The sequence below is a fragment of the Erythrolamprus reginae genome, chromosome 2 (assembly GCF_031021105.1).
Source record: "Erythrolamprus reginae isolate rEryReg1 chromosome 2, rEryReg1.hap1, whole genome shotgun sequence".
NCBI lineage: Eukaryota > Metazoa > Chordata > Lepidosauria > Squamata > Dipsadidae > Erythrolamprus > Erythrolamprus reginae.
Window position 1 is genome coordinate 269678350 of NC_091951.1, and position 16366 is coordinate 269694715.

The following is a 16366-nucleotide window of genomic DNA, read 5'->3' on the forward strand; positions in this document are numbered from 1 at the left end:
CCATGAAGGGCTTTAAAGGTCATAACCAACACTTTGAATTGTGACCGGAAATTGATCGGCAACCAATGCACAATACACAATATCACTTGTGTCATGCATTCTGGACACTGAATGGAGCATATAACTTTTATTGCAGGAATGTGAAACTTAATCTGGACTGAGAATGAAGTTGTTCCCAAACTCCAAAAGATCCAATTATATCGGTCGGGGAGGGAGGAGGATTTCAAAATGGAGCAGCATCCTTCTACATGGCAAAACGTTCTCTGCAGTGAAGGAGGAAAAAGGCAGGTGCTCCTCACTTCTCCTTTCCTCTTTATCTATCTTAATCAAATCTTGTCAATTAATCCTTATCTCTGTCCCCTCCCCCTCTATCTATCTATCTGTTTGGAGAATGTGCCTATGAATATGTATATATGTGCCTATATGAGAATTGTGTTGTTAAAACTTCTGCTCTTTTATTGTTTAACATAGGTCTTTGTAGCTTTCTCAAATGACAGCTATACTATCATTCTCAACAAATAAAATTCAAATTGCTTACCTTTTGGCTTTGGAGGGCAACATCTCGTAAACTGGAAAATCATACTATCCGATCGGACAGTTTCTGTACGGTAACAATTCAACAAATCCACAAGGTTGGAAAAACATTTTCTAGTTCCAGTGAGATTATATTCTCCATTTTCATTTTTTGTTATCAAGCAATGTTTATAATCAATTATGCTGTCTTGCTGAAAAATGTAAGGAAAGCTTTAAAATGACACTTCAATTCAGCGCTTTTATTTGTAACTCTGTAAATTTAATCAAATGTCATGCATAATTCTAATGTAGCAATCAGGGCTAGGAATATAGATTGTAGGCATATTGGATAAAATATGGCTACAATTTTCATATTGGTGAAATAAAAAAACCTGAGAGAACAGAAAAGAACAGTTTTTATGGCAAACAAATGGCTTGATAGGACATGACTCATTCTAATTCATTACTAGTCCCTTTCTAGCTTTCTAGCTTTCACTCATCACACAAACTCCATTACAATGGAATATGTTGGTGCAGAGAACAAAATAATATTTTAATTTTACTCTGAATATCCAGCTATCATGACATTAAGATGCAAAGTGTAAAATCTGGTTGATTTTACCTGCTCTATAAATGCCATCTAAGGCAACCCTAATTTGGTTTTAATCTACAACAAAGCTTGTTGGAACAAAGAATTAAGACAGCTCAGCACTTCAGTTTTGTAGTGCTAAGAATTCCTTTAGTATATAAAAAATAAAGTTTATAAAGCAAGCTCTGAACCTGAATTGTTTTAATTGCTTTGCACTCTACTTAGAAATATCACAATAGCAATAGACACAAAATTTGGCAACTTAATAGGCTTAATTGGCAACTTGAGAACACGAGCAGCATGTTCTTGAAAATTTATAACTTTTAAAGTAAATTGCAGATACTTATGAATAATATACTTTTTTTTAACAAATGAAGAAACCTATCACTTCTTGATACGTTATTCTTGAATAATAAATATTGTACTGTGTCTTTTGAAGAACTGAGGCTAATAATCTTTATAAACCTTTTCAAAAGTTCCTCTAAGAAGTTCCTGAGACTTCCTGTATCTCTTTCTAAGTCTATTGGCAAATTCACACAAATGGATGTAAATCACAACCAAACTCTGAAAATGTAAATATTATTTGGCACTTGAATTAAAAGTGAGAGTGAACGGGAAAATTTAATAAAATATTGATCCAATTTGTTGCCAATTTTCATAAGTACATATGCTATTCTCAAAACATAGGTACTGATGTTATTCTGAAAACAAAGGATAATTTCCACACACACACAAGAGTCAGGAAAAGCAACATATGTATGTATGCATGCATGCATGCATGCATATATGTATGTATTTATTTATTTTTATCCAAGATAAAAGGAACTGAAATCCTGTCTTAAGCATAAGCAAAGTAGTTAGAAAACTGGTTCCTTAATACTAACCTGCACAGCAAAGGTAAGAAAGTATTTATTAAACTCTTTTGGACTACAGCGAAGAACATAATAGCCAGGCTGATTGCCAGCTTTTTTCAGTTTATTTATTGCAAAGTCCATGCTGTTTAAATTTGAAAAAGGAGGAAAAACAAAGTATTAAAAAGAGCCAACACTTCTGAATTACAGAATATATATTGGAATATAGCAGATTTTTCACAAAAAGAATCTGTCAGTAAAATGGCAATTCCTCTTCTCCTTTCTTGATTGATCTAAGACTACCCTTTCCACATTACATTTAGTAAATAAAAAAAATTGCTAAAGTCATTTCCAATTTCCTTGACGTGCTTTTTTCACCAGCAGCATGCCATCGCATAAAATGTACAACCAGTTACAATGGCAATTGGGACCTGAATATCCAACACTAAGCAATGTGATGTAATTTGTAGCAGGCACCTCCAACCTTGGCATCTTTAAGACTTGTGGACTTCAACTCCCAGAATTCCTCAGCTGGCAAAGACTTGTGGACTTCAACTCCGAGAATTCCTCAGCTAGCAAAGCTGGCTGAGGATCTCTGGGAGTTGAAATCCACAAGTCTTAAATTGCCGAGGTTGGAGACCCCTGGGCTGTACCAAGAGTAATCTCTTTTGTTAGCAATTTTCCATATTCCACAACAATCTTTCAAACAGCTGTGTGCATAGATTTATAAAATCGGGGAGTCTGAATGGAGATGTGTATCAATTAAAACAAGTTAAAGTGGATTCAAATAAATGGTTACTACTAATGCTTTGTTCATAAGCACATACAAAGGTTGCTTGTTACAAATGAACATCTCTCTCTCACCCTCCTCATCTGCTGCACCTAGGACCTCTGGCATTCCATCCCATCTGCATGACTCCCTGATAACTACACTGGTCCCAGATATTTGTTGATTGGCAACTGCAGGAAACTGTCTTTTACCTTTGAGTTTCCTCTACTGCTAGCAGTAACAACAAGAACAAAGCTATTTTAACTTACAACCTCAGGGAGAAAGAGGCTTCTTCCTCAATATGGTCCAAATTGCATCTATAACCATGGAGGGCAAGTCGTGTGTATAAGTGAGGAGGGCTATTGTACACAATGATTATTGTGTTCCCAAATGGCTAGCCTAGTATCTAATATGCCTCTACTTCAAAAGGTTATCCATTCCCAAGATAAATGTTGGAACAAAGTATTACTTACGAAATTGGCCCATGGCAATAACTCTGGATATTTTCAAGAACTGAAGGAGGTGCTACCTCTTTACAAAGGTAATGATGAGCATCGGCTGTTAATCTATAATATCCATCGATTAGTGATACAAAAGAAAGAGCTTCTTTTAATGAATGGAATTCAGCTTCCTGTAAAAGACAAGGAGGAAATATGTGGTAGAAAATGTGGCAATAAAATGCAAATTACAAAAAATAAAAGCATACTCAATGCTATACGCTGAGATGAATAAGCATGACTTTTCTATCTTAACATTATGTTTTTGAATAATGTTGTTTAATTTATTTATTCACTTTATTTAAATGCTGCCCATTCCTGAATACTGTGGGCAAACAATGCAAACACTATAATGTAATGTAGATTTAAAAGTACCAATTAAGGGTAATATTTGTAGCTCAGGGTTGTAGCTCACTGCAGTATCCTTGAACAAGAGAAAAAAGAAATGAGCATCTATATAACATATTTCAACAAAATGGATATCCACAATTTATCAAAAAGTGCAACCCAATACAGCATAACAACTAACACAAGGCCTTAAAAAGCACAACACTTCCATATATCAAGAACACTTCAGAAAAAAAATCAATATATTATTACAACGTACCATAAAAGCCAACTAAAGCCAGAGGTGAGCTGATGCCGGAATGGCTAATTGTGCGCAGCTCTGGAATGTGAGTGCGGGATCGAGCACAATTATGCTTCATGCAACTGTGCAGGTAGCAAAACTGTGCACAGGGACACCCATGTGGGCACATTTCGGCAAGTCTTTTTTTTTTTTTGCAAAAAAACTTGACAAAGTGCACCTGCGCACGCATCCCTGTGTGCAATTTTGCTAATTGCACAGGTGCAGGAAGCATAATTATGCTCGATCCCGCACTCACATTCCAGAGCTCAGGTGTTGCACGCAATTAGCCGTCCCAGCAGCAGCAGCCCACCACTGCCTAAAGCCCTTCAAAACATCCTAAGTAAACCAAAAGACCCCACAGCCCCAGGAAAAAAAATACCCCACAAAAATCATTTGCAACATACAGTGTAGTGACTGCAACAGCCACTACGTAAGACAAACAGGCAGAACACTGGCAGAATGTATCAATGGACAGCAACTGGAAGTCAGGAGACATGATGAAAACTCAAATTTCACAACATATGGGCAGACTTCACCATAGTTTCAATTGGGAAAGTGACCATTTCCCAAGCCAAGTCCAAAACCAAGCCAAGTCCAAAAAAATGCTATGAAATTTCTAAAAGGCTGCCACTCTGACAAATTAGCCATCAATAGACACGTAGACATAAATAACATCTACATACTATGCAGAGGCAGCTAAGGAATCCAAAAGGGAACAAAAAGACCAAAACACCTCCCCACCAGCAATCAGCACCCAGATTAACCCAGATTAACTCCAAAATTAACATCAAACCAACAGTCAAGTAAACAATACCCAAATAAACAGAACTGCCAAAATAAGTCAGCAATAAATAGCCTAACCAAAGAACCCTTAAGACTACATCCAGCAATATTGATAGGTGAAGAGCCATCAGAATATAAATTGAGAGCAAACCTTACTCCTTACTAGCACTTATGATGTTATCTAGTTGGGTATTGAAATGTTTGCAAGAAAACAACCAAGCTGAGAAGAACACCAAAGACCTCTAAGTTAAATGAGTGAATGAAGCTCTTCTTCAGATGATTAACCAAGAACTCCTTCAATGTAACTAACTTTCGAGTAATCATAGTACATTGCATCTTAGCTGGGATTTAAATTTCTGGCTTTGCCTGGTGCAAACAATCAAAGTGGCTCCAGGATTTGGGTCAAGAGTTTCCTTTATTGTTGACTCCACCATACACAAGAATCTTGTCAAACTGTCTGCTTTCCCATGAGAAAGCCAAATAGGAACCTAAGTGTTTGCTTTCATATGCTTCCTCCCACCTATAAAGTCCAGGCTGTTAATTTCTCTTAACATTTCCCAGTGTGCCTGCCTGCCTTCCTTTCAGCCACTGATTCCACCACCACCACAGGTTTTAAGTTAATGGTAAGGTCATACACACAAGGAGGAAACAATAAACTTGTTTCATCTTCCCTGAAAGCAACATTGTATGTTCTATTTTCTTTTCTTTTTTGCAAGGAACAGGATTTAAGAAAGAAGTATTAAAGTGAAAAGCTTACAAGTGAGGCTTCTAGACATTTCTGAGACCAAAAAAAGTTAGTTGCAGTGAGCATTTCGATGTTGTGTTGGCAGCTAATCAATGCCCATCACAATGGAAATATGTAAGGAAGCTGTGAAACAGAGTTGTAAGAATTCTTTGACTTCAGCCAAGTCTCATCTATTGTGAGCTAATATCTTACTGTAGTGTATTTCAGAACCTGAGATTCAATGAAGAATAACAGGGATGCGGTGTTGGTCTTATCTGATATGCCCCTTCTCATAGAGTGGAGCTATCAGCCATGATGGGTTGACTTTGTCCGTCAGCCAAATGAGACTGAGTCTGTTAAATAAGAAAACCGCCTCCGTCTCTAAGGCCCGCTTTTGAACGAGGATGAAGCACAAATGAAGGTGTGGTCAATAAAGTCACAGTCGAAAACAATGTCTCTCAGAAAGGAAGCAGGCAATTCAAGGGGACCAGAAGCCGAAGGAGAAGGGTGGGGCTGGACGATAGCTCTACTCTACGAGAAGGAACGTATTGTTCTGTCGGGCTCTCTGGTAGAATCCGCCCAAAATTTCACAGGTACAAATTTCAGACACACACACGTTTGAAAATTCAAAACAATGTTCTTTATAATGAAAATTCACTTAAACCAAGCCCTCTTTTGCTATAGCAAAGAGCACTCGTCTCCAAACTGGTAATTTGTACAAGTCCCTTATCAGTTCTGTGATACTTAGCTTGCAGCTGTGAGGCAATTCACAGTCCTTCTTCTTTCACAAAGTGACACACACTTTGCTCTGGTTTAGTTTCAAAGCGGGGGGAAAATCAGCACACAAAAAGTCAAAGTCAGTAAAGCAGTCACGAAACCCAACGATCAGATAATCCTCCACAATGGCCAAACCCACAGGCTGCTATTTATAGCAGCCTCACTAATTACCACAGCCCCACCCAACCACAGGTGGCCTCATTTTCTTTGATAATAATCTCCTCAGTTGTTGTTGCCTATGCATCGCTCTCCTCATGCGTGGCTGTATCATTAACTCTTGTTCTGAATCCAAGGAGGAGCTAGATAATTGATCTCCTTCTGAGCTGTCTGCCACACTCTCCTCCTCCTTGTCACTCATGTCTTCTTGGTCAGAGGAGCCTTCATCAGCATATTCCACCAGGGGCAAAACAGGCCTGCAGCATGTGGATGTCACCCCTACATCCACAGTCCTTGGGGCAGGAGCAGGGCCAGAGCTAACCACAACACGTATCAAGTAAGACCAATGCCCCTTCTCCATAGTGAATGGAACTGTAGTTCAGCAATTTAAGTTTCAAGGTTGACTCAGCCTTCCATTCTTCCGAGGTGGGTAAAATGAGGACCCAGATTATTGGGGGCAATGTGCTGATTCTCTAAACTGCTTAGAGAAGGCTGTAAAAGCACTGCAAAACAGTATATAAGTCTAAATGCTATTGCTATCTTGGCTTCCTTCAGGAAGGCAGGAAAATGGTAAGGAGAAGCTGTGTGGAGAAGAAAAAATGGTCAATCATCAGGCCACAGGTGTAGAACGCAGGGGCTGGAGGACTGAAGCAGCATGAGTATTTTGGCCAAGAGGTGGATCGAGAGCCCTGCAGCCCAGAGGAAGCTCCAGTTACACAGAAGCTGAAGCTCCTTACCAGTGGGGAGTCGGCGAAGCACTGGTTGTTAACGCACTAGTGTGTATTGCCCAAGGGAACTCCCCTGGCCAAGGGTGGCTATAAGAGTTCCTACACAGTAGTCATTGGTCGCTCGGTCATCTGGGAAAGCAACAGGCAGTACAGGCGGTGCCTTTCTTAAGAGGTAAAGATTTTAAGAAGGTCACAGAGTTCAACCTGATGATCACTATCAAGAAACTGAACTGAATATACAGTACTGAAGAAACTGAAACAAACTGAATATACCTTGAGTCAGATCTAAAAGCACTTGAACGTGGCCTTTGAGTTACTATAAAATTAGTTGAAATGTCAACACTTTTATGTAAATAAGTATCATTGGCATCTATTACAGTCCAGCCAGTCAAAGAGAAAATAGAGACTGTGTTTTTCAAATGCAAACTGAAAGAGCCACAAAGTAGTGTAGAAAGTTAGCACCTACCCTATCCTATAGGAATGAAATATTTTAGGAAGTATTAAAAAGGTAGAACCTTGTATTTCCCTGGATGAGAAAATGGAGAAATATGTTGTTAAGGAGGAAACAGACTCACTCTTAGTAGTCCCAACCTTTGTCAATGGGCCATTAAGGAATGGGCCCAGTTCACTCATTCCCCCACCACCACCTTTGTCAATGGGTTCACTCATTCCCCCCCCACCTTTGTCAATGGGTAGTCTATTCTACATAACAAGCATCTACAGGAAGACCCATAATAGAAATCCCAAAGCCATCTCATCTGAGAAGATTACATCAGACAAGCCTGGTGGGACACAGAGAAAAGCCTACAAAGTTAGCTAAGACCCCCACCCCCTGGGAGTCTGACAGCCTATGGGGTACATTTCTTACACAGGAACAAGAAACTCTTATGGTGGGGCCCAACAAAGGGCATAAAACCCAGGCACCCTCAGCTTTTCATCCCTTCTCTTTTTCTTCAACATCTTCGAGACATGTGATCCCCCTTTTCCCCAGGACCTCAAACCATGTGGTCCTGCTGTCTACCATTAAACCATCTTTCCAAACAGCTCTCCATGCTTCCAGTGTCTTTTTCCCCACTTGGAACCGAACCCAGAAAGGACATTTCTTACAACAGTAGTAATGATGGGGACATTCAATTATCCTGACATCTGTTGGGATACAAACTCTGCAAACTTTTGAATGACTTTAAATCACCAGGACAAAGTAACTGCATGCTTCTTTCATCAGGCAGGAGACTGAGTTAGATGTTTATGATTTAACAAGTGTATGATTCTAATAAGACATTATTCAATAGGAAGGAACTATTAAAATTAACTATACTTGGTTTAAATATGCTTGAATCAAGTTTTATTTTGACTGCACCTTCCTCTTTTTTTGAAATACAGTGCTTGATCTATCACTCAAAGGACACATGATCTATAATAGGTATGGGAAATAGTTATGGGCTCTGATTTAGGTGCAGGCAGTACAGGATTTTAAAAGTCCACATCAGTGTGTATTAGATCTCATACATATACAAGAAGCCTTAGTGTATGAGTCATTCCCCATAGTTAACTATAGACAAAAATGTGTTCTGTACATGTAATTATCTAAAGTACATGATGATTATTATGTCAAAACCAACTTTCAGAACAAAACGTAATTTAAGTCCTACAATTATAACAGTATCAACAAACAATTTTACCCAGGCTCAGAAAGTATTTCATTTATAAGAGTTATCCAACTGAGGCGGAGCAATAATTCATTTTTAAAAATTGTGTAAGGATGCTCCTGTGAGAGGAAAAGGAATAAACATAGATACTTGACATGTCAATCTTATTCAGGCCTGTTTAAATATAAATACCAACAGGTAAATCCCTCCAATATTTCCACACTGAAATGAGACATGGATTTGGGGATATGTGCTTTCCTGTTTTCTCCAAATATAAATATATAGGCTTTAGAGATTTATAATATAAATCTCTAAAGCCTGACATTATAGTAGATAATACATTACTTCAAATTCATTTCAGAAAGAAAAAATTCAGAGTATCTAGGATTACAAATGTGGTATTTTTCTGCCACTCTTTAAAATAGCTGTATCTTTACCCACAACTGTGTATCAGAATAGGAAAGCAACCTGGTTGATTTAAAGAATAGCAAACAGGTGGGTGATTGTTATATTTGTGCCTCCCATCCACATATTCTAAATGTTTTTCGGATTGGAAACTGAAACACTGTATAATGTTGACTATAACATGTAGCAAATAGAACAATCACCCACATTAACCTTGCAAGAGAATAAGTAAGAGTTTGGATCAGGGGTGAAATGCAAAAATTTTCCCTACCGGTTCTGTGGGTGTGGATTGGTGAGAGCAGCAAAATTCCCATTCCCTTCCCACTTCTGAGGGAAGGATATTGCAAAATCTCCATTCCCACCCCACTCTGGGGGCAGCCAGAGGTAGTATTTGCCCAGTTCTCCAAACTACTCAAAATTTCCAGAATCTGCTGAATTTCACCCGATTTGGATGTCATTCTAAAAGCTTCCTTTCTTAATTGGATAATTTTATTGCACATTGTAGAAATGTTTCTATGATTGCCTTCTATGGCTGTGTTAGATACCAAAATAATGCTAAAATCATATTATCGAATCTTTTTGATCAATTATTACTCATAACACAAAGTCACCAAAGTTAGCTACAGTACCAGATTCTTGCTGTCCTGCTTGTGAATGGTTACAATTCTACTTTCTCCAGAACTTTCTTGATTTGCTTGCTTAATACTGACGTCTATAATATCAGGAAAATCACAGTAGGTTTGTATGCCCTGCAAAAAACAAGACCAAAAAACAATGTTGCTTTGGAAGATAATTTTAAATATTTAGATCAAGATTTGATTCAATTCCAATTTAATGTTTATAGATCTGACCTGCCAAACACTTTAGGGACCCATTGCTAATAAATACCGTATTTTTCAGAGTATAAGACGCACCTTAGTTTTTGGGGAGGAATATGGGGAAAAGTATCTGCTCACCAGGTATTTATCTGGCTAGCGTACTTAGTCTGGTCAGCTTCAGCACATTATTTCCTCCCCTGGTTAAGGGCTTAAAAAAACCTTTATTCTGAGACAGTAACAATGAAAGAGCTTGCAAGCCAGTAAGAGCTGGGGACATTGTTAGCACCTGGTTAGGTCTGGAAAGAAACATTTGGAGCAAGTAAAGCAATGAAAAAAAAACCCTACCAAGACAGGGTTTGGAAAACATTCTTTGCAGAAATAACAATGAAAGAGCTCGCAAGCGGTAAGAGCTGGGAACATCGTTAGCACCGGGTTATGGCTGGAAAGAAACTTCTTCTGAGCAAGTTAGAGTAATGGGGGGAACCCTGCAAAGACCTAGGGCTTGGAAAACATTATTCATAGAGAGAAACAATGAAAGAGCCTTCAGGATGAGAACTGGGAAGATCGTTAGCAGCTATTTAGGGCTGGGGGGAAAAGCTACATTCAGAGTATAAGACACACCCTAATTATCAGCCTCTTTTAGGGAGGAAAAAGGTGCGTCTTATACACCGGAAAATATAGTATATGTGATGATAGTTTAGGTAGCAATAACTTAGATCTTTAAAACAGGAAAACACCCCTCCTCCATCTGCCCCCTTGCAACACCTGCAGCCCAGCAGAAATAGGGATTGGAACATAGCCATATAATAAAAAAATAAATATTTGGAAAGATTTCCAAAGGTCAACAAGTAGAAGGAATCCATCTGAATAAACTGTTGTAAGATTACTCCATCCTCAAGCAGCAACTGCAAGTTGTGATGAAACAATTTCCAAACATTTCTCTTCTGTAGTTATATGAGGAAAACCTCATAAAATACAAAGTTGTAATATTGCCGTTAAGGGACTGAACATTAAAGAAAAAATTATATACTAATATACCACCCTGAAAAGTTGAAAATGCTGTTTTATGTTTTAAAAATATTTTTATTGCTAAACCAGTTTTCTCAGCAGTAACAATACTGGTAATCTTAAATAATCCAAATTTGCAATTCTGCTGGATTTCAGCACAAATTAAGAAGAATTACATGTGCATTAGTGTGCATAGGCCTATAGTGTGCATAGGCCTATATGAATATTAAGAAGCAAAATACAGGTAGAACACCACAAAGTTAACCAAGCTCCTGCATCGCTGAGATTGCAGAAAAAAAGCAGGGGTCGACTAAGATTTATAAATCTTTCAATCTTCTTCCATTCTGCCCATTAATTATCTTCTGGGAAATTATCTACTTAAATCCTGTGTAATGTTTAATCACTGTACAGTGCTGTTTCTAATTAGTTACTATGCATTTTCATGATAAAGCAAAGTCATTCTATCATCCAGGTACATCTTAATAGGTTTATCTTGAAGTAAGCATGAAAGAACATGATATTATCAAATGTATTACCTCATCTGCAAGCTTCTCATTGGCATTCTGTTTTCCTCTGGGGCATTGTATCCCGCCATTTCCACTTATAATAATGGTTGCAAAAGATTCCGCATTTGAAGGTTCTCTTCCAGGATCCTTCACTTTAAACACTTCTGAATAAAAGGCAGACTGGAGGGTTTCCAAATTAATGAGATACTTCAGTTTCAGATTTCTAGCAGTTGCTTTGCACTGGCTGAATTGCTGAATAAATTTCCGGAACCTATACCTTATTCTTTTTCGTGTTAAAATATGATAATCTTGGATTTTTTCTCTGATGCATTTTGGCAAAAACATTTTGTAGCTGTGAATACAAGAACTACCAAATGAGTAATCAAACATCATTAAGAGCAATTCAGAAAGAGTTATTTTTCTACAGAAAAAAAATGAGTTTACAACTCAGTATTTGTTTCACCAAATATTCTATCTACAGCCAACAAAACTGTTGGTGGGAGGGGGGGGGGAGAAATATACTGTATTGAAATATAGATAAAAAATAATAATTCAAGACATTGCATTTGCATATCGCCTTCCAATAAAATTAAGCACACTACTAGCTCCTTCAAATCTGTCGATATCTGTTTTCTGCAATCAATGTGGCATGATGGATGATATGTACATCTTAGAACTGTGGAAATGAAACTGTTGTCATATTTTCAGGGTTGTACATACTGTACTGAAAGCTTTGGGGGAAAGTACAGCAGTGTGAGCTGATTTTCAATGTGTGAACAAAATAGAGCTCCCACCCATCATTCCTTCTACATTTTTGTTTGAGGACCCTCTAAAACAGATGACTACGCAATGCTGGGTTGGGTGGTGTGAATGTGTATGTGTATGTGCAAAAGAAAGAATGAATTGACATTTCTGCTTGCACAATTACAGTTTGGGGCTTCTGCCAACAGCTCTGAAAACCTCAACTACCGGTTGTGACAAACAGTTAATAGGTTCAGAAGCAGTTAATGTTCTAAACCTAATGGATATGCATGTTTTTGTCAAAGAAAGTAGAAGATCATGACAGAAAGCAGAAGAAATTCCCCTTGATATTACTCTTTGTCATCACTCCTTTAACTTTACTCTGATCTATAGCAGAGGCATTAACCTTTGCCACCTAATATCAATATTTAGATATGAATTGCAGTGATCTATCTAGATAGCATATATGAGAATGAGAATGTACTTTTACATATGATATATAGGCAATTACCTTTACATATGATATATAGGCAATTCATGTGCCATTTAAAAAATAATAATTACCTTACAGAATTGTAAATGGCTAATGGAGTTTGGTCCTTTTCTTTGGCCATCCTCATCATATCAAGAACGGCCATTCCAAGACATTCTTCTTGTGTTTCATGCGTCACAGCCATTTTTACCCACCCATGGACAAAATCGTCTCGCCACTGAATCAAAACCAGAAATGAGAACTCAGGATTAGTGTTCCACTGTGGGTTACTTTTTACTGTAACTTGAAAAAAAAACACCCGTAAGAAATCAGTCCAAATCACACAATTCAGCAGTATTTTGATGCCACTCCCAATCTTGCTATACTGAACCTAACCTTTCCAAGTGTTTTTAGATAAGCAATGTAAGCATAACCAATCTAGGAGTAAATAGCTACAGACCTACCGTATTTTTGGAGTATAAGACGCACCCTTTTCCCTAAAAGAGGCTGAAAATTTGGGTGCGTCTTATACTCTGAATGTAGCTTTTTCTAAGCTTTTTTCCCCTAGCGCTAATGGGGTGCTAACGCTCTTCCCGGCTTGCAGGCTTGTTTCCATTGTTACTCCGAAGATGTTTTTTTCCAGCCCTAAGTTTTTGCAGCCTTGTTTTCATTGCTACTCCCTCTGAAGATGATTTTTTCTCCAGACCTAACCAGAAGTTAAAATAAGGTACTGAAGCTGACCAAACTAAGGACGTTAGCCAGATATACCTGGTAGATAGGTTCCCCCCTATTATCCTCCCCCAAAACAAGATGCATCTTATACTCTGAAAAATGTGGTATCTAATAAGCTAACAATTTTTACCTGAGCAAATAGGTAAGACATGACAACATCATCAAGGACTGGACTCTCTGCACCTCGAGAAACGCCATACCGATATGCTCGTATACTACTGCTACAATACCAGTGTGGGAAATAAAATCTGTATGGAAACAGTTTGTCACCTATTAAAAAGTTTTACTTTTTTACAGAATAAAGTTACTAAAATCTAAACGAGATAAAATTTGGATTTTGAGTATGTTATTCTGCCAGTCAATCAACATGGTTTTATTTTTAAAAAAAGAACCGTTGTACCTACCTGAACGGTCTTCTCGATGCTCTGGAAGGAGAGTCCAGGATGGGTTAACCCTCAATCTTATTGGTTGAGACTGAGTTATAAATTAACATGTTAATTAGGCACCGCCCCTTGCCTGCCCCCAAGGGCTCAGTTTTAAAAAACGAAGTCATTAATATCCAACACAATTTTATTGAACCCTTATGAAACATAACGATTAGACAAAAAAACAACCCAAATCCCTTGAATCAAACGATTACTTGGGTGGGTCTGGACTCTCCTTCCAGAGCATCGAGAAGACCGTTCAGGTAGGTACAACGGTTCTTCTCCACTGCTTCTGGAAGGAGAGTCCAGGATGGGATATGCCCCAGTTCTAGTCCAAGGGTGGGAGAGTGCAGATTCAGGGATTAACAGTAGAACAAACCGTCTGCAAAACTCTTCTCCCAAAAGAAGCCTCAGCTGAGGCATACATGTCCAGTTTGTAATGCCGGATGAAGGTAGAAGGCGCAGACCACGTTGCTGCCCGGCATATATCCTCAGCCGACGCCTGGGTCCTCCAGGCTGCTGAAGTGGCTGCACTGCGAGTGGAATGAGCAGTGATCCCCTGAGGTAGAGTCTGAGTGGTGGTTTCGTAGGCTTCAGCAATACACTCACGAATCCAGCGACTGATTGACTTGGGGGAAACCCCAAGCCCCGATTTAGTCTGTGAAAAAGAAATAAACATCCTTTCGGACCGCCTAAATGGCTCTGTCCGTCGAATATAAATTTTTACGGCTCTCCTGACATCCAGTTTGTGCCACCTGAGCTCTAACGGATGATTCCCACCAGCACAAAAATCAGGCAACACTATTTCCTGCTTCCTGTGGAATAAAGAGTTAATCTTGGGCAGGAACGCTGGATCTAACCGTAGGACTAGCCTGTCAGGATAAAATATACAAAGATCAGAACGTACAGAGAGCGCAGATATGTCCGAAACCCTCCTGGCCGAGGTCACAGCCACCAGGAAGGCTGTCTTAATCGTTAAGAACCTAAGTGGTATGGACCTTAATGGCTCAAACGGTGGACCAGTCAATGCATTTAACACTAACGACAGGTCCCATGATGGAAAACGATGGATTGTGGGAGGGTGAGTGTTTGCAGCGCCCTTAAGGAAGTCCTTGACCCAAGGATGGAAAGATAAGGACCTCTGCTCACCTGTCCTAATGATTGTGGACAAGGCTGCAACTTGCCTCCGGAGGGTATTGGGGGCTAATCCCCGATCCAGACCCGCCTGGAGGAACCCCAATACCTGCAACACCGAGGCCGCCTCCGTGTCAGTACTGTTCTCCTGGCAGAACTTGCAGAAGGCTGACCAGGTGGCCTGGTATATTCTCGAGGTGGATGGTCGTCGAGCCGCCTGTATCGTTGAGATGATGTCATCAGGTAAATGATGTCCCCTCAACCTGTTCCGCTCAATCTCCAGACGGTCAGTTGAAACCATTGGGGTTCCGGATGACTGACCGATCCCTGGCTGAGGGATATCTCTCTGTCCGGGATCCGCCACGGTGGGGATGTTGAAAGAGACACTAGATCCGAAAACCACGGTCTGCGTGGCCAGTACGGAGCGACCAGAATCACCTCTGCCCTCTCCCGCAAAATCTTGTCCACCACCTTCGGTAGAATCTTCGTCGGCGGGTAGGCGTAGAGGAGACCCTGCGGCCAGCGGGAGGTGAGAGCATCTACTCCCTCCGCCTTGGGCGAAGGGAAACGGGTGTAAAATCTGGGGAGCTGCGCATTGGTGTGTGTCGCGAACATGTCCACCAGAGGTGTACCGAAAATCTCCGTGATTCTTTGGAACAATCGCGAATCCAGTTTCCATTCTGTCGGGTCGAGAGTGGTCCTGCTCAGCCAATCGGCCTGAGTATTGTCGACCCCCGCGATGTGCTCCGCTGATAATGATGCCAGATTCCTCTCGGCCCAGGTGAAAAGGGCCGAGGCTTCCTGCATGAGACGTCGCGACCTCGTACCCCCCTGATGGTTGAGGTAGGCCTTGGTCGCGATGTTGTCCGTCAGGACCAGAACATGTTTGTTGTGAAGAAAAGGAACAAAGTGCTGGAGAGCTAGGAAAACTGCCCTGAGCTCCAGAAAGTTTATGTTTACCGGGTTGAGGTCCTCCTTGGACCAGAGGCCTTGGGCGCACTGTTGGCCAATATGCGCTCCCCAACCCGAGAGACTGGCGTCTGTAGTTAGAGTGACTAGGTCGTGCGTGCTGAACGATAGTCCACGGCACAAGGCTGGGGAGACCCACCACACTAGAGAGTCCTTTACCTCCTTTGGGAGACGAACCCGCATGGTGGAATGGCTGGTCCGAACCTTCTGGGCTGGCAGTAGAAACCATTGAAGGTTCCGAATGTGGTGTCTGGCCCACGGAATTATCCCGATGCAGGAGACCAAGGTCCCCAGCACCTTGGACAAAAAGGCCAGAGATGACCGTTTGTCTCTCCGGACGGATGAGATGAGAGACCTTATGTTCTTCCTTCTCTCCGGGGAGAGGTACACCATGCACGAAGTCGTGTCGATGATGGAGCCCAGATGTAGGAGAGTGGTAGATGGAATCAGCTGACTCTTGGGCACATTGATGGTAAAGCCGTGCTCCGTCAA

At 40.2% G+C, this 16366-nt stretch overlaps 1 protein-coding gene across 7 annotated transcripts in view; it reads right to left on the bottom strand.

Moving 5' to 3' along the window:
- The window catches only part of JAK2 (Janus kinase 2), a 116687-nt gene that overhangs the window by 38709 nt on the left and 61612 nt on the right, over positions 1-16366 (bottom strand). For 6 of the 7 annotated variants that reach the window (XM_070742581.1, XM_070742582.1, XM_070742583.1 and 3 more), the window contains 7 exons: positions 13477-13594; positions 12707-12852; positions 11432-11753; positions 9699-9818; positions 3196-3353; positions 1987-2098; positions 539-725 (listed from right to left, as the gene is read on the bottom strand). In XM_070742581.1, coding sequence (XP_070598682.1) covers positions 539-725; positions 1987-2098; positions 3196-3353; positions 9699-9818; positions 11432-11753; positions 12707-12852; positions 13477-13594 — 1163 coding nt within the window. Of the gene's footprint in view, positions 1-538; positions 726-1986; positions 2099-3195; positions 3354-9698; positions 9819-11431; positions 11754-12706; positions 12853-13476; positions 13595-13750; positions 14110-16366 lie in introns of those variants that run through there. The other variant, XM_070742587.1, reaches the window with a different exon arrangement.